The sequence below is a fragment of the Sebastes fasciatus genome, chromosome 2 (assembly GCF_043250625.1).
Source record: "Sebastes fasciatus isolate fSebFas1 chromosome 2, fSebFas1.pri, whole genome shotgun sequence".
Taxonomy (NCBI): Eukaryota; Metazoa; Chordata; class Actinopteri; order Perciformes; family Sebastidae; genus Sebastes; species Sebastes fasciatus.
This window is the reverse complement of record NC_133796.1, coordinates 1,694,854-1,722,128: the sequence shown is the minus strand read 5'-3', so window position 1 is coordinate 1,722,128 and position 27,275 is coordinate 1,694,854. Positions and strand designations below refer to the sequence as shown.

The 27,275-nt window shown below is 41.0% G+C and overlaps 1 protein-coding gene across 9 annotated transcripts in view; it reads right to left on the bottom strand.

Moving 5' to 3' along the window:
• The window catches only part of LOC141781492 (uncharacterized), a 49,380-nt gene that overhangs the window by 20,861 nt on the left and 1,244 nt on the right, over positions 1–27,275 (bottom strand). For 4 of the 9 annotated variants that reach the window (XM_074657278.1, XM_074657307.1, XM_074657298.1 and 1 more), the window contains exons 2-19: positions 24,023–24,082; positions 23,064–23,243; positions 20,634–20,771; positions 19,503–19,619; positions 18,228–18,383; positions 17,891–18,070; positions 17,641–17,763; positions 16,519–16,632; positions 16,107–16,413; positions 15,639–15,754; positions 15,309–15,426; positions 13,775–13,866; positions 13,527–13,677; positions 6,343–6,494; positions 5,940–6,063; positions 3,143–3,276; positions 2,921–2,968; positions 1,416–1,525 (exon numbers count right to left, since the gene is read on the bottom strand). In XM_074657278.1, the coding sequence (XP_074513379.1) occupies positions 1,416–1,525; positions 2,921–2,968; positions 3,143–3,276; positions 5,940–6,063; positions 6,343–6,494; positions 13,527–13,677; positions 13,775–13,866; positions 15,309–15,426; positions 15,639–15,754; positions 16,107–16,413; positions 16,519–16,632; positions 17,641–17,763; positions 17,891–18,070; positions 18,228–18,383; positions 19,503–19,619; positions 20,634–20,771; positions 23,064–23,243; positions 24,023–24,067 (2,405 nt within the window). In that variant the 5' untranslated portion in view covers positions 24,068–24,082. Of the gene's footprint in view, positions 1–1,415; positions 1,526–2,920; positions 2,969–3,142; positions 3,277–5,939; positions 6,064–6,342; positions 6,495–13,526; positions 13,678–13,774; positions 13,867–15,308; positions 15,427–15,638; positions 15,755–16,106; positions 16,414–16,518; positions 16,633–17,640; positions 17,764–17,890; positions 18,071–18,227; positions 18,384–19,502; positions 19,620–20,633; positions 20,772–23,063; positions 23,244–24,022; positions 24,083–27,086; positions 27,215–27,275 lie in introns of those variants that run through there. The other 5 variants (XM_074657289.1, XM_074657327.1, XM_074657336.1 and 2 more) reach the window with 5 other exon arrangements.

The following is a 27,275-nucleotide window of genomic DNA, read 5'->3' as shown; positions in this document are numbered from 1 at the left end:
AACGAGACATTCCTCATTAAACTAGTATATTTTTTTTATTTTTCTTGGCCTGGCTATTTTCTGTGGTCATTGTCAAATCTGGTGTACGCTTGCTGGCCTGCTGTCATCGCCTGATGTTACCGCGTCGCTGATGTCATGACATTTGAAAGCAGCACAACTTGCTTAATTGTCAGCTGATTTAGTGTCAGAAGGGGGCGCCATGTCTGTGAATTTGATTGGATACACATTTAAACTGGTTTACAATGTGACTTTGTGTTATCAATTGTATGTCCATATTCTTGTAACCTTTAGCGAGCCACTCAGACACCGGTAGTGAGAAAGCTACTTGTTGGAGACCCCTGGTCCAGACGCTCCGGAGAGGAGGAGCTCGTCTCCATAGATACCAACAACTTTTCTTTCCACTGTTGCTGCTTTGTACATGTTGGTGAAGTCCCAGATATGTCAGAAAACCAAACGCTGTCATGTCTGGGTTCATAACATCACCCGGCGGCGAGCTGTATTCACATACACTGACTGTATCTAGCAGCCACACGTCTCTACTGCGGTATGAACCTAAAATAAACAGACTGTACTGTGATTTAATATCAATAACCAGATCATAATGATGCTGAATTAACTACATAATGATGCTGATTAGTAAAAAGTCTGAACTCATGCTTAGTCAGGTCTGTTACCATGACGACAAGCAAACAACTTTTAAAATGCTTGTTTTCTGAATGGAGTCTGGATGGATCAGAGCCAGGCGATGCAGCTGCTCCATCAACACTCAACATGACGTCATCTAGAGACGTTGTTGTTTCTACCACAGACAGTCTGTGGTTTCTGCTCTCTGGACAGATGTGATGGACTATCGTAGCTCTGGGTGACCACAGACAGTCTGTGGTTTCTGCTCTCTGGACAGATGTGATGGACTATCGTAGCTCTGGGTGACCACAGACAGTCTGTGGTTTCTGCTCTCTGGACAGATGTGATGGACTATCGTAGCTCTGGGTGACCACAGACAGTCTGTGGTCTCTGCTCTCTGGACAGATGTGATGGACTATCGTAGCTCTGGGTGACCACAGACAGTCTGTGGTCTCTGCTCTCTGGACAGATGTGATGGATTATCGTAGCTCTGGGTGACCACAGACAGTCTGTGGTTTCTGCTCTCTGGACAGATGTGATGGATTATCGTAGCTCTGGGTGACCACAGACACATACTAGATTTATTTATCCTCCATTTCTGGTTCAACAACGTCAGGACGTCAGTGAGGAGAGGAGGACGATCTCAACGCTGAGAGGCTTTAGCGGCACAGCGTCACAAGAGTTTCTATTGTTATTATAAATAGATGTGATCTTCCCCTCTGTATCATCCTGCTATATTAGATTAGATCAGAGGTAGTAACCCTGATTAGAGCAGTGAATGAACAGCTCACCCTTTGAGCTGCTCGTTGAGGCTGCTGACCAGCAGCTGATGCTTCTCTGCGTCTCGGCTCTGTTGACTCCGGACGCCGGCGAGTTGGATCTGTAGTCTCTCAGACTCGTTCTGTGGCGGCAGAAAAAGAGACAGATCAATATGCAAAGATTAAACAAAGAGCTGTGAATAAAGAAACTCTCACTGCACACAGACAGGACAGGACAGCAGACCCGCTGGAGAACAACTGTTGTTGTCACCATCACAATATTAGATTTATATTCCCCATCTATGTGGTAGTAATAATGAACTTTGAAATTCACCATTTGTTGACAGTTACAAGGTAAAGGGATAGTTCAGGTGTTTCTCAGTGGGGTTGTATCAGGTTCTTCTCCATAGTCAGAGTATTACTACAGTAGAGTTTGGAGAAAAGTAATGTACTGCTGTGGACGGATTTGAGATGTCTCATGGTCTCTCGTGTGTCTCCGCTGTTCAGACTCAGACTCCAACACAAACTCCAGTGAAGCACCAAAACCTCTTGGTTGTATCTAGTGAAGCTGTTAAACAGTGTTGGCCGCGGTCGGAGGACGCGGAGGAGACCGTAGCTTTGGTCTCCAGGACCGGAGTCTCTGCTCCTCTGCTCCTCTGCCTGCCTTCACTCACACACCGCGCTCCTTCTCTCTCTCTCTCTCCACCTCTCACGTGCATGCTGCTCACTCCACACTGCAGAAGAGTTAGTTTAGCTCTGAGAATATCTAGTGAATGTTCAGTGGACGTTTGTGCAGAAATAACTGCTGCAGCTCCTCCAGACCAACAGAGGTTTCCCGTGTCTTGTGAAGTGACGGGGCTCCGCAGAGAGAAACGTTATCGTCTCCCCCGTTCCCTCCGGCCGCGGTCGGGAGGCTGAGGCGGGAAAAGCCAACACTAGGATCAGCATTGATTCATGGAGAGACCTTGGTCTGGTCAGCTAACATTACTGCCAAGCAGCTGAGATATAGAGTGATATTGTGCTTTTAGCTGACGTGTGTCTCCTCACTGTGTTGAGCGATGCTCCTTCATGTCTATGTAGAGCGAGCACAAGCGCCAGCAACAGGACGCTGACTTTAGTTGACTTAACGGCCACAGGTGAAGCTGTTAACAAGACATTTAGGATTCTTACTAACAGTCCCTTTAAACTAACCTAAAAACGAACCAACCTATCGGTGCAGCGGTAGACCGGCAGCTCCTGTGTTCTCAGAGGTAAGACTGTTTCTGTGAATGGAGTCTGGTGGCTCCTGTGCTGCTCCTCCTGTCTGCTTCTACTAACTCCGTCTACTGCAGGTAGAACACTGACTGTGGAGAAGAACCTCCCACTTCAACATCTGTCCCCTTTAAGCAGCAACGTGTGATCTCTGACACCCAGTGAGTCTGCGACAGAACATTTAACGCTTTAAATATTATCTGAATATCAGAACGTGTCCGAGATTAAACAAGCACACCACACCGTTAGCCGTCACCGCACACACACACATGAGAGACCCAACACACCTGAGAGACCCAAAATGGCTGCTCATCTTCATCTACATCAAACGTCACCTGTGTTAGAAGGTGTGTTTGTTACAGAATCTAGTCCTCATGCAATTCACTCATGGTTTCCTCCGTTAGTAGGCAAGAAATGAGGTTACAGTTCACAGTGTGAGACGAAATTTAACAAGTTTGATTTAACCCTGGGGGGTCGATGACGTGTGATGCTGGGTCCAGAGAGGTTACCTGTAAGGCCTCTATGCGGGCCTGCAGCTGCAGCCGGTCCTCCAGGTCTTGACAGCGCTCCTCCAGGCTCAGGATCTGCTCCTGCAGCTGGTTCCGTTCCAGCTCCAGTTCCTCCACAACGGACCGCAAACCGTCTGGAAGTAGAAGCATCTGCAGTATTACAAACTGGGTCTCTATGGCGACATCGCCAGAAAAAAAATCATTATAACAAGCGGCGCACAAACAGGAAATGAGATCCAAGAACTTATCGCCATAGGTGGCGCTAAATAGAAACCGGTAGCTCAAAGGGGATAACTATATGTGAATTTACTGTGCTGTAGGATTATCATTGTGAGTTAATCATTTGAAAAATGTTGGCGAATGTTTTGTTTATCTCTGTGGAAGATATCTGACGTTTGGTTCCTACTTGGGAGCCAACATGTGGGATCATCTCTGGGTCGTCAGTTAGTGTGGATACAACGGATAAATGGCTGAGAATGACGCAAACGCCCGGTTCAGACTACACGATATCAGCCCGATTATAAACCGATACGGCCGTCGTAGGGTGTCGACTCGGATCGGGAACGATAAATGGGCGTTGTGTGCGACAGTCGATGGTATCATCTGGTGTAGGGTGTCGTAGTACACGACAACCGACGCCGCGTCTGGGACGCCTCACGACGTCCCAAAAGAAAGTCTATTACGTTTGATTCTTTCCACGACGTGTTCCGTGAATTTTACCGGCTGAGCTCGGACGCACACAGCTGGAAACAGCCGTCGCGTCTTTACTCATGGAGCATCCTGTTGCGTGCCCGCTTTCTTTCTCTTCTCCCTGTCAATTAGATTTGCCGCCTCACGGTAACGTTACCACGGCAACAGATCTGAGGTTACCTGTAAGCTCGTCACCGTGAGGCAGCGGAGGACCGTCAGCGGAGGACCCGCGAGTTAACAAAACTACATTGGTTCTTCTACGCGTGTTGCCTTCACGTTTAATTAAACTAATTATATGTCACTTTTTAAAGATGTGACAGCCCTGCTGGACAACTGAGGGGAAAAAGAGGATCTCATCTACAGGAAAGGTGAATCAATGGGAAGTCACGATCACAGGATGAAATAAACTACATCTGTTTAGAGCATATACGCTCATTAAAATGGTATTATCAGGATATAGATTCATTCGTTAAAAGACAGAGAGTGAAATACAACACCAGGGCTCAAAGTTTAGTCACAAACAACCAAAACGTACATCCGTCAGCTTTCTATTCAAAACATGACTCTCCATTTATAATTCACTTTTTAGTTTTTATTTAGGTAACACTTTATAATAACAATCATTTATAAATGATAGCTCATTAAACTTAGTTAATAGTTATTTTACTGTTAACAATTTAATGATAATTATTAATGCTTACTAATTATTACCATAATTTATATCATTAGTTTGTGTAATATGAAATAATTAGTTTATTCTATATGATTATATTCTAAGTTATTATATATATATTATTTTTATTATTCATTTATTATATATATAATATATAATTATTATTAAATGATATATTATTTAATATTATATTTTACGTATTATTATATATTATTTTTATTATTTATTATACATATAATATATTATTATTATAGGTTGCTATATTATATATTATTATACTATCTATAAGAGACGTTAACAATAACATTCTGATTACATTAGTAAACTATTTATTATCAGTTTATTGTTGCACACATTATATCATTTTATATACTATATTAAGTATTTGTTAGTGATTACCAAATGATTTATAAACCTTTAAGAAATTGTTTGTAAAACATCTATAAACATCACATAGATAGATGGACCAGAAACCAAATATTAACCATTAACAAACTATTAACTATCTCTCTAAATAATATTTATAGATGTTTTACAAACCAGTTATTAACCATTAATAAAGTGTTACAATTATCTATCTATGTAATCTTTACAAATTATATCTTAATCATTAAAAAATACTTATATATATAATATATATACATATATAATATATATATATATATATATTATATATATAGTATATAAAATGTTATAATGTGTGCAACAATAAACGGTATAGCCTTACTAATAATTAGTAAACATTATTAATTATCATTTCATTGTTGGACAATAGTAGAATTACTATTAACTAAGTTTGATTAACTATCATTTATAAATGACGGTTATTATAAAGTGTTACCTTTATTCGTATTTCATTTAGATAACAGCTGATGTATTTTTTGGTTTCATGACAAGCAGCAGATTAAAAGACAAGAAGACAGGATGAGAGGAAATGAGGAAAATAAAGAGCAGAAACATGCAAACAATAAAATAAATACAACTCACCACAGACGATGGAGGATCTTCACCGACTGAACATTCATATGATCTCACAAGAAGTCATTCAGAGCATTCAGACGACTTAACCCAACAAACACTAGCCAGCTCAACCAGCATGCACGTGTCCAAAGGAAAACACAAACCGATGAATGAGCGTCTCACTCTGAGGGTTATAACACCAATATATATATATAGAATATATCCCAGAGCTGGTTTTAATAAATGTGAGCTTTAATTCAGCTTGCTGCAGTGGGACTGAGTCCACCAGCTGAACCAAGCTAATCCCAATAAAGAGATAAACCCAAAATGTTGGCGGGTTAGATGAAAAACAAAGAACCACGTTTGGAGTGTTATATGGTGAAAAACAAAAAACAAAATATATCAACCCAAACACAACTTCCCAACGTGATGAACGTGTGCATGCGGGCGTAAACTGTCCAGCGGGTCTCACACCTGTGTCGGGAGTACTGTACTCGGGCCACCAACCTCCCATGTTCTCTCCCTCCATCGGGGTCGTGCTCTCGGAGGCGCTCCGCGGGTCCTGGAACGACGCCTGACCGTCGAACTCAAAGTCCTCCTGGAAGTTATAAACAACGCCCAGTTACTAACTACGTTTACATGCACAGAATATTCCCTTTTTTGCCCTTAATCCAAAAAAACAAAACCAATATTCCTACTAAGCTGTTTACATGGCTAATTCAAATGAATATTCCACTAATATTCCCGTTTCCATGCAGCAAATCTCCCTTTAAGGTACATAAATGTGCGATTAAACATCCCAGCACGTTTAAGCATTTAACAACATGTGTGAAAGCAATGCCGGCACAACCACAGTAACGTCGGCCCGTCCGCCTACCTGCAGGCTCCGTTGGGCCGGAGCCGCCAGCTTCTTGGCCCGGTGCGGGCCGAGCCCCCGAGCCTGAGTCAGCTCCTCCTCCAACTCCTGCTGCCGAGTGGCCAGTGCTGGATCGGAGCAGCCAGGAAAGAACCAGTCATCCTCAATCAGTTTTGTGCCACAGGGAGAGGGGGGGGGGATGTTGGGTTGGATTGAGGATGTATATTTATGGATGGGAGGGGGGTGTAACATGGGGAGGACAGAATGATGGCAGAGTGAAAGAAGACACTGATGGAGAGGAGATAAGTGTGGTGGTGGTTTTGATGAAGAGGGGGATGAGGCACTTTCAACACCACTAATGAACTTCGTAACATAGAAAACAGTTTCGTCCAACAGGGAACGCAACAACAGAGACAGACGGGAGAAAGACTGAGAGAAGGAAGGCTGGAGAAAGAGAAAGTTACTTAAACTGTAGATACATCAGACCGGCACATACGGGAACTTGGCCACGCCCTCTATAGGGGGATAGAAAAATCAAAGATCTCTCTTGGACTTCGATGTAATCTAATCTGACGTGTGTTTGATTGTAATTTTAACAAGTCTGAATGAATTCATCTCGTTGGTTTTATACACGTTATTCAGTGATCTTGCCTGAACCAACTGTTTGATCTGTAGGCTGAGGTTTAGTCTGATGCTGCTGTAACGTTAATGTGAGACTGTATTACTCAAGCTAACGTTAGCTAGCTATGCTAGTCACCGTCAGCAGCATCATTTAGCCGTTCAGCACTGACTGAATATTCAGGTACGGTTTGAGCCTCAGATGTCAGAGAGAACGCCTCGTTAACCCGCTACACAACAGCTGTTCATTTTCATCGAGACTTTCTTTATTCTATATGCTTCTATTGTTATGTCATAATATGCATATTATACATATGGATACTATTATTACTATTTACTTACTTACTAATTTATTTATTACATTTGACATACATTTAAAAAAATAATAATTGACATATTTCAAACATTTTTCTGACTTTTTTGGACATTTTTCATACTTTCTTTTTCTTAAATTGTTTTTGGATATAATTAACACATTTTTCAGAGTTTTCTTCTGACTTTTTTTCAGATATTTTTCAGACTTTTTTAGGACATTTCTTCTGACTTTTTTTTTGAATTTTTTTGAATTTATTCAAAAGCATTTCGAAAACTTTTTGGACCTTTTTCAAATATCTTTTAGACATTTTTCTGACCTTTTTTGGACTTTTGAGGAAATGTTTATGACTTTTGAGGACATTTGTCAGATTTTTTTCGGAAATTTCCGATTCATTTTTCAGACATTTTTTGGACCTCTTTTGGACCTTTTTTGGACCTTTTTTGGATATCTTTCAAACATTTTTCTGAGGGTTTTTTGGACATTTCTTGACTTATTTCGGACATTTCTTTCCCCCAAAAGGAGGCAAAGTAGAAGTTTGGAGACATGTTTCAACTCCTTCTGTTTACTGTGTTACTGTCTATGAGGGACACGGGATTGGTTTCCCCCAGAAGGGGGCGTGGCCATGAGACTCTGGGTGACGTACTGCCGGTCTGATGTACAGTATATGTATGTTTGCATGAAGTTTGTGGTCCTGAGAAACACTTGAAAAGCAACATTCTGGTCAGAGCCATGCACGTCTAATTTACACAGCAAAGGAAAACAGCAATCAGACACGTAGGAGACGAGGAGCACGAGCGTCTGTGGGAGGAAGGAGAGGCTGAACGTTTCACCACCGGCTCCTTCAACAGGAGGACCAGACAGGTATTTAGAGAAACACAGGTGTGAGGGGGTTCTTGCAGTGCTTTTAATCTTGATTTTCATTTAGCAGCATAGAATGCAAGCAGGGCAGTGCCAGATTGATTGATTAGGCTGAACAAACGATGTTCCCATCTGTTTTGTGACAACAGGCTGATTTTGATGTGTAGGGAGAGGGAAAGCAAAGGGTGGGGCAGAAGAAGGAGGAGTTCAGTGGGTTAAACAGCGGTCAGTGTGGGTTCAGTGTATAAAGCAGGGTGAAGCAGAGACGGGCTCTATTCTAACTATGCATATATCATCACAACAGTATTGAATAGAATGTAGAACATGCAGCAGGACGGGCTCAGATCAGCTACATCCACACTAATACGTTTTACAACTTTATGCCTAGCGTCCACACTACTCCGGCGTTTTCCACCGACGACGCAGACACCCATGTACACCTTCTGTTTTATCAGTCATGACGTGTCCTTCTCTGATTCGTCATCATGTGAACCATTTCCGTAATAAAAGAAACGCCATCAGCCTCGACCACCAGCGGTTCATTTCAACTAGAGCTGTCAAAGTCAACCCGATAATAACTTGTTAACGCAAATGTGTTTTAACGCCACTATGTTCTTTAACACATTATTTTTAGGTTGTAGCGGCTCAGTTTTAAAGATAGAGTGAAGATACTGGTATCATATGAAACTATAAACCTGATGAATCCATCGGTACCAGCCATGTCAGACTAGCTGGTCATGAAGGAGGTTAAATAACGCTCCAAACACTAAATGTTGTCGAGGAAAAACTGTCATGTCCATGTTCAAAGGGGTCCCTTGACCTCTGACCTCCAGATGTGTGAATGTAAATGGATTCTATGGGTACCCACGAGTCTCCCCTTTACAGACATGCCCACTTTATGATCATCACATGCAGTTTGGGGCAAGTCATAGTCAAGTCAGCACACTGACACACTGACAGCTGTTGTTGCCTGTTGGGCTGCAGTTTGCCATGTTATGATCTGAGCATATTGTTTTCTGCTAAATGCAGTACCTGTGAGGGTTTATGGATCAATATCTGTTCAAATAAAAATAAAACGCTGTTTTAAAACAAAAGCATATTATTGTGGATGTAGCCAAAGTCTGTGGGCCGTCCCCCCCCCCCCGTCTCATTTCTGATCAGAAATTCTACATCAGCGTTCAGCGTATTCAGGCTTTCATAAAGTGAGTTCTTATGAGCATTAATCTACAATCACATTTTCAACAAGGAGGCAAATTAATTGATTTATTTTCCCCCAAAAAAGATGAGTAATGTAAATTAAATCAAATTGCAAAATCAAAACCTGACACCTTTGTTGCCCTCAGAACTAAGTCTGCCTTTAAGTTATACTTCTAAATAACATAACGGACACTGTAACAAAGACTTCTAGTTACAAAGATGTTGTGAGCTGCAGCAGCAAACAGAGAAGCGAAAGCTCAGCAGGCAGAGATGTCGATAAAAGTCTTTAGATATTGATTATTAATGTAATTAATAAGCTCTAACTTAGACTCAATGAATGCATGCTGTCGTCACCCTAAAAGCCACATCACAGTCAACAAACTGGTAATTACAGTATTTCCAGCAGCACTTGAAGGCAGCACCAACAACATAAGTGGGTTAGTTTCTCAGAGTAGCTCCAGCTGAATTAAAGCACCACAATATTACAACCACAGGAATGATGGAAGAAGAAGTGTCTCTACTAACTAGGACAAGAGAAGGTTTCTGGTTTTCTGTCAGTGCAGTGAGACGCACAGCTCCATGAAACAAGATTAACGGCAGTAGTATTGGAGAAAAGGTCTCAGAACTCACAGGAGGTTCATTCATGTCTACTCCACTTTATGGATTCAGTCAATTTAACAGACACCGGCCATAATTAATGTCAAAGGGACCACTAGCTACTTTATTTTGTGCATTGTTCTTTTATTAGAATTAAGTGGCTGGATGTCTAGAGGGATGATTGGTACTTATTTGGGTATTCAAAGATTTGATTACTTGTTGTACTCATCGTGTCCATTTCCTACCAGAAAGCTCTCATAACATTTCATTTTGTTTGCTGTATATCCTGATGTGTTCACACCAAGAGCAAAGCGAATTTTCGCCTCGCTTTACGAATTAAACCGCCGGTATCATCTGAGTTCATTCGCTCGAGACGCGCCGGAGACGAGGAGGAGCTCGTCTCCATGGATACCAACAACTGTTGTTTCCTCCATCAACCATGGAAGAAATATGTTGGTGAAGTCCCAGATATGTCAGAAAACCAAACGCCGTCGTGTCTGGGTTCATAACATCACCCGGCGGCGAGCTGTATTCTGTAATTAACCCAAAATAATCACATTGTGCTGTGATTTAATATCAATAAACAGATCAAAATTATGCTGAATTAACTACATAATGATGCTGATTAGTAAAAAGTCTGAATTCATGCTTTGTCAGGTCTGTTACCATGACGACAAGCAGACAACTTTTAAAATGCTTGTTTTCTGAATGGAGTCTGGATGGATCAGAGCCAGGCTATGCAGCTGCTCCATCAACACTCAACATGACGTCATCTAGAGACGTGGTAATTATTTATGCATTTATTTTTTATTTATTGCATTAAAAAATGTAAAAAGAGATTTGTTTAGGAATGTATAAAGAAAAGAATACAGAAATTAATATGTTTGGGGGAATAAGGGGTGAAATGCAAAGGGAAAATCATGCATAAATACATAAATAAATGCATTTTAAAATAAATAAGAAATAAATGCAAAAATAAATAGATAAATAAAAAATAAATGCAAAAATAAATAGATAAATAAAACAAACGCATAAATAAATAAATAATAAATAAATAAATAATAAATGCAAAAATAAATAGACAAATAAAAAATAAATGCAAAAATAAATAGATAAATAAAACAAACGCATAAATAAATAAATAATAAATAAATAAATAATAAATGCAAAAATAAATAGACAAATAAAAAATAAATGCAAAAATAAATAGATGCCCCAAATTTGCATCTATTCGCCTCTTTGCATTAACTTTATATGTAATGGCGCCCTGTAAAAGGTTGGCTTTGCGATTGGTGAGAACAAACCATAATTCTTAAGCAATGAATAAAATAACTTCTTCTATACCTTTTGCACTATTAGCCTACAAACTAAGACGTTCTCCATCGATGTTATTACACATATTCACAGAGTTAGAGCCATCCCATCACAATAGAAAAAATGTTGTTTCATTATATTTGATACCTGGTTATTATTATTATTATTATTGGTGGATTATCCCAAAAATATTTTAGCGGGTCCACACCAGAAAAGAAGAAACAGGAGGAAACAAGATGGGTGAAGGAACAGGAACAACTCAGGAGAGGGGAAGAAGAAGGAGAAACAAAGATGTCAGACTCTAAAGTGCAGCGAGCCTCTGTACTGCCTGCAGCTCACCACAGCAAAGGTTCAATTGAGGGGAGCTGCAGGCAGTACAGCGAACAAGAGCTGCACCGGAGGATCGGGGGGGGGGGGGCGAGCCTGCATGCACAAAACTGATGGGAAACTGTTCTGGGTTGGCTGCTCCCATCCCTGGAGCTGGGGCAGGAGGGGGGGAGGTCCATGAGATGGGAGGCAGCTCGGGGTAAACCAAATACTCCCCATTAACAACGGTGAGGACGGGGGAGGACGGGGGGGAGGGGATAAGAAACAGAAAATAATGTTCAGTCAGACAACAGAGGACACGTTGAATCAGTCAAACACAGATGTCTCACTGCTACACAACATGGAGGTGATGGAGGTATCAGGACAAAGTACAAGGAGAAGTTCACCCTCCGTTGCCTGGTGAGTAGGTTTAATTCATTTGAATGGATTCTACTGAGAGGTGTCAGAGTCGCCTAAACACTAGAAACACTTCACAGTAGAACGCAACACCACGCTCTGGAGTTATTGGAAATGTTGGAAACAATCCTACGCAGTCACCGCTGGAATCTAACTCTACAAATAGTAGAATACTAAGAATATTAGTGTAGCCGGATTTTTATCTGCAACTGTGCAGATATACCGACTTTAAACATCAGGAATAGACATGCAATAAAACATTTGAATGAATTGGAACGAAGCTTGGAACTGTTGGGTACAGCCCTACGCAATACAAATAAACAGCACCACAAACTGCAGCCTCTGAAGTCTACAGTTTGACTCATATAACCAAATATCACAAATCACCACTTTGCCTCAAGAGGTTGTACATCATACGACGCCCTCTGTCCTTCGACCCTCTAATCGTATCAGGGAAAACTCAGGAAGAAAGGAGGGATCCATCACCCAGGACGGACAAACAGGCAATGTTGATCAAGTTTGATGGTTAGAATCCTGGCTAGAACACTAACAGATTCTTTTTTAGATACTTGCAACGAATAATTTCAGATGGGGTAAACTAACAAAGTAATTCGGGGAGATGTGCATTCCAAACAAAAACACTATTTGAAAATCACTGAGAATTAGTCGATTATTATTCGAATAATGCCGTCTCTCTCATCGCTCTCTTCTTTACCGTCTCCTCCCGCTGGAGATAAATGAACGGAAAGCAGCCGATACCGGAGGTTAGCGGGCCTCTAACAGGTCCGAACGCCGGGGAGCACAACTTTCAGCCCGAAAGAAAACAGGAAAAAAGTCATGTTAGAGAAATAAAGGAATCTCAGTGCAGCCCGGTGCGGAGTCGGTGTCGGTGCTGGAGCTGAGAGAGAGCGGCCGGTGTTAGCACCTACAAAACGTCACAAAACTGCATCTCAAACAGCGGACTTTGGCAGCACGTCTACCCGTCCTCTGGTGGATGCGCTGTGGCCGCCGTGCGGTGGTGCGTCTCCTCGGTGCAGCAGCAGCCAGACGGCCGCCTCGCCAGGAGGAGACGGTAAGGAAGAGAGCGAGTGAGAGAGAGTCGGTGTGTTGAGATAATTCTGGTCTCATTTGTGGTCTCATAAACAGTAAATTCATCTAAACCGGGTTGGAAAACGATGTAATCTGGTTGCCGTGGTGATGAATCACGTCTGACTATTAACCACACCCCCATTCTCTGTTTGAGGAAGAACGTTAACCAATAAAACAGGAAGTAAAACTGGCTGGAGGAGGGGGGCTTTAAAGACGACGGAATAATTGATAATTAAAGTGAAAGTTACATTAGAGAATATTAAAGGAAACACTGTCTGTGGCATGTGCTGCATTATACACGGATAAACTCTTCTTGCAGTTAAAAGGACGTTTTTTGATCACATATTAGTTATAATATATAAAATTCACAAAGAATAAGCTCTGGTAATGTGTGAGATTTTCTACGTAGATCAGGTTTGCATTAGAAAACATCCATGTGAGAGTTTCTGTACAATATAACGATAATGATGTATACATATATATTGTGCCTTACCCTCTCTTTCCTCCTCCATGTGGCTGATGCGGAGGGCCATGGCCACCTTCTCCTCCTTGGCCCGGTCCCTGGCGCTGACCGCCTCAGCTACCATCTCCTGCCACTCCAGAACGTGGCTCTGAGTGTCATCGGCGCTGCCCGACTCGCTGGCCTGCGACCAGAAGGAGAAAGAGAGTCAACGGGAGACCGACAACAACGAGCCGGTTTACATCGAGCAGGTGAACGCAGAGCGAGGCTGGATCTCTGACCTGAGAGGCGGCCCTCTTAGTGAACTGCTCCAGGTCTGCTTGTAGTGTCCTCTGCTGCTCCTCGTAGACCACCAGCTTCGCCACCAGCATTTCTACCAGAAAACAGCAAACACACAAAGTTCATTTTAACATTACAGCTTCCAATGACACACTGCAGATTTAACTATGATTCCTTAAGTCACACATGCACTGCAACCCTGAACTTATCTAGACATCACCCGGAGGAGCTGGAGGAGCTGGAGGTGAGAACGCAAATGTCAGAAATGTAAAAATAATTAAAAAATAAATGCAGCCATTAATTAATTGATCAAATTTGACATAAATTGATATTTCTGTTTTAATTTAGGTCATTATTTATTAATCTTTGCATCAATACCCTTATTTATTTACTCTTCTGTTTAATTTTCCCTTTTTAATTATTTATGTATTTAATTATTTTTGCATTTTTGCATTTATTTATTGGCATGAAGAAATATAAAAAGAAATGTGTAAAGAAATGTATAAAAAAAAGAAAACATAAATAAATAAGTAGGGGGAAATAAATAAGGGGTAAAATGCAAAGGGGAAAATCATGCATAAATAAATAAATAAATAAATAAATGCATAAATAAATACATATATTTCAAAATAAATATGAAATAAATAAATAATAAATGTAAAAGTAAATAGAGTATTTCCAGAAGGCGAGAATGCGTCTGACATTTATGGAGGACAGAACCTGCCAAAATAAAAAAATCAATCAATCAATAAATAAATAAATGACTTGATGAATAAATAAATGTCATTAAATGTAGCAAAAGAAATATTTAAAATAAATGTAGTCATTAATGAATTGATAAAATATGACGTAAATTGATATTTCTGGTTTAATTTGCTGCTTTATTTATTCATATTTTTATTAATTCCCTTATTTATTTACTCTTCGTTTTACTTTCCCCTTTCAATTATTTATGTATTTATTTTTACTAATTTTTAAATTAATTCATTTATTTTTGAATTTATTTTATATTTATTTTAAAATGTATGTATTTATTTATGTATTTATGCACGATTTTCCCCTTTGCATGTCATTTTATTTCCCCAAACATATTTATTTTGGTTTTCTTTCTTTATACATTTCTTTAGACATTTATTTTTGCATTTCTTCATGAAATAATTTTAAAAAATAAATGCGAAAATAAATAAATAATAAATGCACAAATAAATAAAATAAATGCAAAAATTAATTAATTAATTTAAAAGTTAATTAAAATAAATGAAACAGAAATATCAATTTATGTAACATTTTATCAATTAATTAATGGCTTCATTTATTCTTAATATTATTTTTGCTACATTTAATGACATATTTATTTATATATTAAGTCATTTATTGATTGATTTTTGATTTTGGCAGGTTCTATCCTTCACAAACACGGACAGTGTCCTGTTGTGTGCTACATGTGTGAAAGGGAAACTCAGTACACAGTAGGGGAATGAAAGTTACAAAGAAGATATGGAAAAAGCAGAAGCCAATCAGGTTTGATTTCGGTACCGTTGTTTGCTTTGAGCTCCTCGTATTGCTCCACTTTCCAGAGGTTTTCCTCTCTCTCCTCCTCCAGCGCTGTGACACGACTCCGCAGGGCGGTCAGGTCGGGGGGGGCAGATCCAGCCTAAAAGGGGACAAAATAAACAGCTTTTAAATGGGTCTAAAACAGGTTGACCTCGTAGCCTTACGCTGGCGAAGCTCAAAGAGTTCAAGCAATTCCTTTTGGATCAATTAAAAAGAAAAATATCCTTTTGATGTCACGTGAAGAGCAGATTTTAATTTACAGAAAGCATCTCTAGAAAGGAGCATAATAAAGTAAACGTCTGGTCATCTCACCTGACTTCTCTTCAACTCCTCCTCCAGCTGTCTGATCCGAGATTTAGACCAGGCTTTCATCTTCAGGAACTTGGCCTCTGATCTGCTGGCTTCGTCTGTTTTCTGCTTCGCTTGGGCTTCAAAAACAGAAGAGAGAGAAAGTCAGAAGAACTTGTGATATTCAAGGTTATAGGAGGACAAACCGGGTTTCTAAAGAGATCCCACAGATTTACATCTATTGTCATCTAACTAAAAGAGCAACTGGCTCCCAGTAAGTCACAGAATTGACTTTAAAACACTACTTGGTGCTCTTTGTTCCTGCTTTTATATTTTGCCTTTGTGTATGAAATGTGCTATATAAATAAACTTGCCTTGCCTAAATTACATCTCCTGAATGCTTTGTGCTACTGACATATGTAGATATGATGTCTGAGTGACCACGATGATGAGATGTCCTCTGTATGTCTACTGAATAATCAAACAACCAACCTTCCAGCTCAGCTATCCGTTGGATGGAGGTTGGATCTGCAGACATGCCTCCACCTCCTGAGGCCTCCTGACTGGGAGCCGGTTCTGCTGTTCTCGAGGTCCTCCTCAGCTCCTCCAGCTGCCCCAGGAGATCCTGCTGCGTTTGGGCCATCTGGGCCTGATGCTGCTCCGTCACTCGCCGCACCTCCGCCTGCTGCTTTTCCATCAGGTCGCGAAGCTGCGCTCGCATCACGTGCTTCTCCGCCTCCATCTTGGATTCCAGGCTCTCTCGTTCTACGTGCAGCCGACGCAGCCGCTCTGCGAGCTCCTGTGAGGAGGAAACGTGACGGTCATTTGACTTCATGTTTGAAGAGAAGATAAGGAACGACTAGTACATACAGTATATCTACAGTGAAGAGATGTCGTTCCTGACCTTTATCTGTTGGTCCCTGCCGTCCACCTCTCCCTGCAGAACATCAATGACCTGCGTTTTACCCAGCAGCACCTCCTCCTTCTCATGGAGCTTCTGTTTCAGAGCCTTCAAAAGCTGAGGAGACAAACAATACAGCAGTAGCAGAGCAGATTTAAATCTTTGAGTGACACTTACATACAATAGAAACAATATTCCCAAGAATACTGTAAACCCGCGGGATTACAGGCGTCCCCGACCGACTTTACCGTCTTTCAGAGGCCGTCGCAGGCTAAATAACGCTCCACAGTTATTAAACTGGCATGGCCATTTTCAAAGGGGTCAGAGGTCAGAAAAATGCCCCAAAAAATTTCCAAAAAAGTCAAAAAAATGTTTGAATAAATTGTCTGAATATAAAGTCAGAAACATTTCCAAAAAATGTCCAAAAAAAGTAAAAAAAGATAGAAAAATATCCCAAAAAGTCCAAAAACATCCAAATAAATTGTCCAAATATAAAGTCAGAAAAATGAACATTTTTCAGTCTTTGTTTTTTACATTTGTCAGACTTTTTTTTTTTTACATTTCTTTTTCTTTTTGATGGCTTTCCTAGCTAGATTGACAATAAGGGGGTTTCTGAGCGGTTTACACAACAGAAGTGCTCGCCATCGCAATCACCGAAAAATGCCAATTCTTGCAGAAATCTCCAAAACGTCAAAAGTTTTTGATCCCAAATCCCAGCATGTCTTTTTCTATGGTGTTCCTCAAGGTCTAGGTGTCTTAATGTGGTATTTTGGAGAGATTATTGATCATTTTTTATCAATTCTCAATTTCAATTTAGCACCAAATCTGTTTAACAAATTGTATAAATTGACCATCATATTCTTCTATCATAATGTTCTAAACCCTGATACACTTTCACTACTTTATTTCTGATTAATGACTAGAAGAACTTGACCCACAGCGCTGAGCAGCATCTCAAATTAATCTTCAGGTTCTCAGCTTTCAGATGATGTTCACCACTTCTATGTGACATTTACTGTTGACCTGCTATCTCCCCTAAACACCCCCTGGACCCTTCAGAGGGTTAACTAACAGAAGATTAGTTGTTTCCTCCCGGCTTCATTAGAAATGCATTGTTGTCTCTACCTGCTCTAAGTCTGCGCTGGCATCAGACTTCGCCGCCAGCTTGAAGAGCTCCTGTTCGTGCATCTGGCTGATCTCCATCAGCTGGTTATCTTTCTGAATAATGATGTCTTTGAATGTCTGGATCTGAAACCAAACACAGAGTGCATCATCATCAGGCACCAGATAGCAACACCTTCTACAACAGGAGCATCACTGCATTTTAAAACAACATTCCTGTGTAACCAAACAGTAACAACGTGGTCAAACTCACGTTCTGTTTGTACATGTTCTCCTTCTGGACGTACTGCTCCTTCTCTGTGGCCAGCAGCTCTTTGAGGCTGTCCGTCTGCTCCTTCAGCAAACTGTAGCGCTCCTCCGCCTCTCCCACCTTCCTGGTCAGGCTCTGCACCAGCAGCTGCAGCTCCTGCATTGCTCCGCTGTCCTCCGCCACCTGAGCAGGTAAAGCACAGGTTGAGTATGCAATAAGCACGCAGTATAGAGAGAGCCAAACGTCCCTCTGTTGCCTTTTGGGTTGAACGTCCTCTGTTATTTCTTCTCCCCTAATCACAAGATGTGAAAAAGATGTACACAAAAAGATGCCGTATGACCTGTTGTTGTGGTGCAGGTGTGATGGGCTGATCTCCTGCCAGCGCTGTTTGCAGGTGAACAATATAGGCCTCTTTTTCCACCAGCTTCCTGTCCCTCTCCGTCAGCATGGCGTCCATTTCCTCGCCCCGCTGCCGCTGGGACTCCACCTCCTTCCTCTGGAAGAAAACAGTAACCAGCTTTTCGTTAGAGAAATGAAAACAGATTTGAATGCCTGTTTGCTTCCAGGACAGTAGAGAAGAGGAGGTAAGGTAGCTAGGTTTTACTACTTCTATCGTACATTGGTATCTAATCGGCTGCTCTGCTTTAACTGGGAGAGAGCCTGTGGACGGCCGAACCAAAGTTTCTGACATGTCAGAAATTCATCCGACCGGTCAGGAGGAGTTGATCGGTCCTCGGTCCTCCCCGGTACACTGCACGGCAAACGACGCCTGACGAAGCTGAAATTCGGTCCGACTCTAAAATGAGCCGTGCGGCTCAAATTTCGGGCCAAAAAACGGGCTGAAATCGTAAAGTGTACGCCTGAGATAAGACAGGATTCCTAAAGTTAGTTAGGATTTGCTTCTTTGATATCACGTTGACAAAGATCCTATCTTAGACTTAGACTTCCTATCTTATCTTAAGACTTAAGATAAGAAGTTTCTGGGCCCAGAAATGCATTTTGTCCCTATACAAACACACACTATTGTTAGTCTGTTAACTATAACAGAGAACTAGTAAGCAGACTTAACTAACAAGACAGAAGTCTGTTCTGATGGATCCTTTGGTCTTTACTTGTTTGAAGCCACAACTAAATATTTATAATACTTGACTTGACTATGACTTGCCCCAAACTGCATGTGATGATCATAAAGTGGGCATGTCTGTAAAGGGGAGACTCGTGGGTACCCATAGAACCCATTTACATTCACTGATCTGGAGGTCAGAGGTCAAGGGACCCCTTTGAAGATGGACATGACAGTTATCCTCGCCAACATTTAGCGTTAGTTTGAAGTGTTATTTAACCTCCTTCATGACAAGATAGTATTTTTCAGACCTTTTCCGGATATTTTCTGACTTTGTTTTTAGTATTTTCTGACATTTTATTGGACAAAAGCACTCACACATTCACATATCTGGAGGTCAGAGGTCAACAAAATATTTATAATACATTTTCTACCAATAACTGTACAGCCCTTCTTTGTGATACCACTCAGACGAAATAACATCGCTCACACATTATTTGCTTATGAGATGAACAACTCCATCTCACTTTGCTGTAGGTGAAGACTCTTTACCTTGAGTTCCAGTTCCTCCTGTCTTTGTGCAAGCTGCTGTTCTAGCTCCTCAACCTTCTTCTTCAGCAGGACGATCTTGCCCCGACTGGCGTGCTCTCCTCCTCCTTCCGATGACCCCTACAAGGGGAACAAAAACACAATGATATCATGCACGTATTGGACTACATATGCCACAAACATACAGTGCCATTGTTGCACTGACAGTATCTAGCAGCCACACATCTCTACTGCGGTATGAACCCAAAATAATCACATTGTGCTGTGATTTAATATCAATAACCAGATCAAAATGATGCTGAATTAACTACATGATGATGCTGATTAGTAAAAAGTCTGAACTCATGCTTTGTCAGGTCTGTTACCATGACGACAAGCAGACAACTTTTAAAATGCTTGTTTTCTGAATGGAGTCTGGATGGATCAGAGCCAGGCTCTGCAGCTGCTCCATCAACACTCAACATGACGTCATCTAGAGATGTTGTTGTTTCTACCACAGACAGTCTGTGGTTTCCGCTCTCTGGACAGATGTGATGGACTACCGTAGCTCTGGGTGACCACAGACAGTCTGTGGTTTCCGCTCTCTGGACAGATGTGATGGACTATCGTAGCTCTGGGTGACCACAGACAGTCTGTGGTTTCTGCTCTCTGGACAGATGTGATGGACTACCGTAGCTCTGGGTGACCACAGACAGTCTGTGGTTTCTGCTCTCTGGACAGATGTGATGGACTACCGTAGCTCTGGGTGACCACAGACAGTCTGTGGTTTCCGCTCTCTGGACAGATGTGATGGACTATCGTAGCTCTGGGTGACCACAGACAGTCTGTGGTTTCTGCTCTCTGGACAGATGTGATGGACTACCGTAGCTCTGGGTGACCACAGACAGTCTGTGGTTTCTGCTCTCTGGACAGATGTGATGGACTACCGTAGCTCTGGGTGACCACAGACAGTCTGTGGTTTCCGCTCTGACACATACTAGATTTATTTATCCTCCATTTCTGGTTCAACAACGTCAAGACGTCAGTGACCACGGGAGGACGATCTCAACGCTTCGCTCTTGGTGTGAATGCAACATTAGAATTGGGATTAAAATAAAGTCAGGTTGAAGTAGGTGTGGATGTGCGTGCCTTCACCTTTTTGCTGTGTGTTGGCGTGCCCTGACCTCCCTGTTGTTTCTTCAGCTCCTCCAGCTGTGCGTTGAGCGACGTCACCTTGGCCTTGTTCTGCAGACGCAGCTTTGACAACTTGGCGTCACATGTCTCCTTTTCCACCTGAGTCACACACATACAATTTGTTCTTCACCTCCAGTTTGATACAACATCAGTTATCAGTAGAGGCCGTCCTTATTAGGACCTTTGAGTGAGAATAGTAGTGTGATGATGGGCTGTAGTGGGATGGATGGCTCTGTTTACACCTTTCAGTCAGGAGACTTCTACGCAAAACATTTACTGTATCAAGGCTGAACTCTAATCTCACATTCCTCTCTTTATTATTGTGCAGCAGACTTTGACTTGGGAGTTTAATAGTTAACTAGATCCGGGTTTATTTTTACTGAATGATCTCACCAACAGGAGAACAACTGTGCCTGGCTCAGTCAGGCACCTCTCAGACAGGCCTCAGAGCATGCACTACTGCATTTAGTACAAGGGAAATTACATTAAAATATCAATGTCATGTCATAACTGGGGCTGTCGATGGATTAAAATATTTAATCGCGATAAATTGCTAATTAATTGCAATTTTTTGAATGTTCAAAATGTTTGCTTTATGCAAATGTATGTATATATGTGTGTGCTGACTTGACTATGACTTGCCCCAAACTGCATGTGATGATCATAAAGTGGGCATGTCTGTAAAGGGGAGACTCGTGGGTACCCATAGAATCCATTTACATTCACTGATCTGGAGGTCAGAGGTCAAGGGACCCCTTTGAAAATGGACATGACAGTTTATCCTCGCCAAAATTTAGCGTAAGTTTGGAGCGTTACTCAACCTCCTTCATGACCAGCTAGTATTTTTCAGACTTTTTTTTTTCAGACTTTTTTTTCAGACATTTTTAAACTTTTTTCAAACTTTTTTGGGTATTGTTCTGACATTTTTGGAATTTTATTTTACATTTATGGACATTTTTCAGACTTTTGGTGATATTTTCCTGACTATTTTTGGACATTTTTCAGAAAATTTTAGCACATTTTTAAACATTTTTTCAGACTCTTTTTGGACATTTTTTTTAGACTTTTTTTGGACATTGTTCAGTTTTTTTGGGACATTTTTCAGACTTTTGTTTTGTACATTTTTAAACATTTTTCAGACTTTTTTTGGGGATTTTTTGGATATTTTTCAGACTTTTTGGGATATTTTTTTGACACTTATGGACCTTTTTCAGACTTTTTTGGACATTTTTAAACATTTGTCAGACTTTTTTTGGGAAATTTTCAGACTTTTTGGGATATTTTTCAGACATTTGGGGATTTTTTTCCAACTTTTTTGGAAATTTTTCAGACTTTTTATTGAACATTTTTCAGACATTTTTGCACATTTTTCAGACTTTTTTTGGAAATTTTTCAGACTTTTTGGGATATTTTTCACACATTTTGGAAATTTTTATGACATTCTTTGGACATTTTTAAAATATTTCCCGACTTTTTTCAGAATTTTCTTGGACATTTTTCAGACTTTTTTTGGACATTTTTCAGACTTTTTTGGACATTTTTCAGATATTTTTTCGACTTTTTGGGATATTTTTTTTAGACATTTATGGACCTTTTTCAGACTTTTTTAGAAATTTTTCAGACTTTTTTTTGGATATTTTTAAACATCTTTCAGACTTTTTTGGAAATTCTTTCAGACTTTTTTTCCGACATTTGGGGATTTTTTTTACATTTATGGACCTTTTTCAGACTTTTTTTTTATATTTTTCAGACTTTTTTGGAAATTTTTAAACATTTTTCAGACTTTTTTTTGGACATTTTTCAGACTTTTTTTTGATATTTTTCAGACTTTTTTTTGATATTTTTCAGACTTTTATGCGCATTTTTCAGACTTTTTATTGGACATTTTTCAGACTTTTTTGGACATTTTTCAGACTTTTTGGGACATTTTTGTTACCGGTTTTTGGTATCATGACATCGTTGGTACCGATGGATTCATCGGGTTTTATAGTTTACTATGATACCAGTATCTTTATCTTTAAAACTGAGCCGCTACAACCTAAAAATCACAAGTTACGTTAAAGAAATTAATGGCGTTAAAACGAATTTGCGTTAACTTTGACAGCCCTAGTTTTAACGCTAATATCATTATATTTTGGAACAAGGGATCAGTTATATAGGTGTGAATAACATGTGTACTGCACAACAAGGTCACTCCACAATCCATCTGACTATTATTATATTACAGGTTTGTCCCTAATGATGATTTCATGTGTTCTTACATGTCTAAAATGACACTGACCTCTTCAGCAGTGCTCATAATGTGGGTCTTTTCTTTCTCCTGATAAATCAGCAGCAACACCTGTAGACTAGAAGCGGGCCGTGTGCAGACGGGGGACAAACTGTCCTCACCTTTAGTTGGTCGTCTTTGGAGCGAAGTGCTGCATCCTTCTCCCGGATTATCTCCTTCAGCTGAGTGACGAGCAGCTCAGTTTGAGTGAGCCGCTCGGCCATTTCTTCTACAGCAACCCCTCCACCACCACCACCAGCAGCAACAGCAGCAGCAGCAGCAGCCCGGGGAGAGCCTGGACCCTGGGGACAGACAGGGGAGATGGTGGGCCAGCGACCAAAAGACAGCGAATGCATTTGGTTTTGAATGCTGCACCGAATGCACAAACAACAAATGAACACACATCATGTGTTGGATGAGTATGAGATTTGTTTGCAACAACATTTTAGAGAGCCATCTGCAGTCTGATCTGGAGTATACTGACAGCTTTAGATTGGATAGAGTGAATATATAAAACAGAGATTGTGATCCTTGTGACGAAAGTCAATTAAGGTCACAACACCAATCCAGTGTCGGTGTCAGGTGGAATTCAAACGAACATGACTGAGGTAAAGACGAAGCTCGCTGCTCTCTTGTTCCACCTCAATCATTGTGTTCCCAGCTAGATCTAATACAGAGATAACCATAGAGGCAATAGAGTAATAATAATAATAGGGTGGTGATGCGGGGGGGGATTTAAGCTGGAGCAGTGATCCCCCTCACAGGAAGTGTGAGCTCTGGTTGTCTGAGTCAAAGCCCCATGCTCAGCAGTCTACCTAAATCCAGTCTATCTGGACATGAAACAGACTGCAAAGCTTTCGCTGGGTTTCCTTTGAGCCGGTTACATTGATAGTAATAGTAACGCTGCACCAGGTAACAGGAAGTATCAAATTATGACATCCAGTATTTTCTATGCGGCTCATGGAACCAAGCTGTCAGACATGTTACTCATACACAAACTATGTGAGGCTTGTGAAGGTGTAGACACAGATTACAATGTGGCCATTCAAGTAATGAAAAGATAAGAATGTTGTGTACTTACTACAGAGCCAGGCTCTCCCTCTTCACCGGAAAGCCATTTCAGCATGGTCTCAGTTTAGACCTAAAACACACACAGAGTACACACCTTATTCAGAATCCAGTAGAGTTTCCATTTTATCACTGAGGGTTCAGCTTTAGGTTCTCTGGTTTATTAGCGTTTAGGAACTATTCAGTCAAACAAATCAGTCTTCATTATCCAGCAGAGACATTTCTGTCTTTATGTCTCAAGGTGACGGCACGGCTAGTCAGACCTTCAGACCAAAAACCCTGTTTGAATGGTTCCTCCCTGTTGGAGTGTTTCATGTTAAAATAAATACAACTCACAGAGCAAGATGGTCTCAAAAAGCTATTTCACTGTTACTAAAGCACTTTTACATTTCTGTTATCTCTTATCTTGGAGGACAAGTCAAATAATGCTTCATGAACACTTGTAATTTTATGATTTTAACACCAAATATCCACTGCTGCCGTTATTGTTTATAAAACTTAGTCTTTAATGCACATTTTGTTTTGTAATATGTACATACCTGTCACTGTAAATATGAATCCTACTCACTGTACATACAGTATATAGACATCTCTACATGTACATGTAGATTTAAAAACATGCAGGAGGACAACAGGTTGTGCAAAGTGTGTGAGTTAGGATGTCTGTTGTCTGTTCAAAATCCAGAAATGTTTTGGTGCTCGGATGATCTATTTGATAATGGCTATTTAATTTGAATGCATTAAAGCTTCAGTAGGCAGTATATATTTTTGGCATCATTGGGCAAAAATCCCATAATAACCTTTCAGCATATTGTAATTGAAGTGTTCTGAGAGAAAACTAGACTTCTGCTCCTCCTCATGGCTCTGTTTTCAGGCTTTAGAACATCTAGCCCGTGACGGGAGACTTTGACCAATCAGAGGTCATTTCATTGAGAGAGCGTTCCTATTGGCTGAGCTCCGGTCATGTGACCGGAACTTGGCGTCCCTTCACCAGAGTTCACAATGGCGGCAGCGTCACTAACTTTCTCATTTTACAGCTAAACCGTGCACTACAAGATGATTCTGAGAACATCTGAGGAGAGAAATAGACATTAACGTAACAGAATATTGATTCTTATTTGATCAGTGCTGCCTAGTTTGACCGTTTGGTCGGAGTTCAGAGTAATTGGCAGCCGGCTCTCATAGATGGCAGCTGGACAGCAGACCTCAGATCAGCTCTGACTGCTTGTTTTCCTCCGGTCTGTGAAATCTTGCAGATGCCGTTAGATGCACCGGAGGACACAGAGGACACCGGAGGACACCGGAGGACACCGGAGGACACCGGAGGACACAGGAGGACACAGGAGGACACAGAGGCACATGATTTTTTTCAGATTACCTGTTTCATGTTCTACTGTCACGATATAGCGACCGCTTCATAAAAATAACTTGTTTGAATCATATTTGCTCCGATCTCTCCTACTGATGCTTTAAACGGTTACTTTTGTTTGCCAAGCTTGGGAAAACCATCAGGATGGTTTATTTGTTTAGTACTATTTGTCATGTATGCTGCTACTCTGGTTTCTGCCTTTGTCTTTTCTTCATTTTCTAAATAACGGTGTCTTGTAAACCCGTTCTGGCTGGGCATATTATCTTTGAATGACATAATAGTAATAATAATAATAAAATAAAATCAATGTACATATTGTGCATAAACATCCAGTCCATGTATATCCATCCAGTATTTATTTCTACGCACTATTTGTACTGTTTACAACTTCCAGAACACTTGATTTGTATATAGACATTTTATTTGTATTATTGTATTCTTTTATTCTGTTATTTCTATTCTGTGTAAGTACATTGAGAGAGCTGCATAAAATCAGAGTCAAATTCCATGTATGTAGAGTATATACTTGGCAAAATAAACCTGATTCTGGTTCACATGATACAATACAGAGAGGTTTTACCTCCAAACAGCAGGACTGTGATGCTGTGTTTAAATGAATGAGCAGGTCATCTCTTTGTGTAACACAAGACTACAGTCTCTCGGTGTTCCTTCCTTAAATATTTACAAGCATCCTAGATCCTAGGCGTACAGGCGTTCAGGTCAGTTCGTCGGAGGTAGGAATGTAGGCCCAACAGAGAATAAAGCATAATCATAAAGCCCTTTATCACTCTGCAGCTGGTTGCAGGCTCCATTCAGCAGCAGAAAGGCTCAACACTGTTTAAAAGCAGACAGACAAGTGTGTCTCTTCTTGGTAGTTATAGCAGCTAGTACACCAAACAATAAACTGGCCATGACTTGAGGCTTGAGGCCTGGTGTAACGTTGAGTACACTGACTGGGTGCAGGATCAGCCACATTCATTCAGCCTGCTGAACAAGCCCCAACCACGTGATGCAGGGAGAGAAATCAGGTCAAACTGGTCCTCTCATGCATACCGCAGTAGACTACATAACCCTACACACCACAGTAGACTACATAACCCTACACACCAGGCCTGGTGTTTACCTCTCACACCTGGTGTATACCTCTCACACCTGGTGTACACCTCACACACCTGGTGTTTAACTCTCAAACCTGGTGTACACCTCTCACACCTGGTGTTTAACTCTCAAACCTGGTGTACACCTCTCACACCTGGTGTTTAACTCTCAAACCTGGTGTACACCTCTCACACCTGGTGTTTAACTCTCAAACCTGGTGTACACCTCTCAAACCTGGTGTACACCTCTCACACCTGGTGTTTAACTCTCAAACCTGGTGTACACCTCTCACACCTGGTGTTTAACTCTCAAACCTGGTATACACCTCACACACCTGCCAATAAACACCATGCTGATGTGAGCTGCAGACCCATCCTGTGCTGTCATGACACTGGGTTTCTCCTGAACTCCTTTATGTTGCTGTAGATAATCATCACTTTACTGTCAAAGGTAACTTAAAGGGCAGAACGCAGAGGCAGTGTTGCTGACTGCTGACTGCTGACTGCTGACTGCTGACTGCTGACTGACAGTGAAGCGCCACTAACAGTTGAGTTTTAGTGTTTTGACATCAGCTAAGTTAGACCTCCTGATGCTATGCTAACTGACTTACCGGTACCGGCTCATTAGAACCAGCAGAAGGGTTCTCTCTGGTCCCAGCAGAAGGGTTCTCTGTGGTCCCAGCAGAAGGGTTCTCTGTGGTACCAGCAGAAGGGTTCTCTCTGGTCCCAGCAGAAGGGTTCTCTCTGGTCCCAGCAGAAGGGTTCTCTGTGGTACCAGCAGAAGGGTTCTCTCTGGTCCC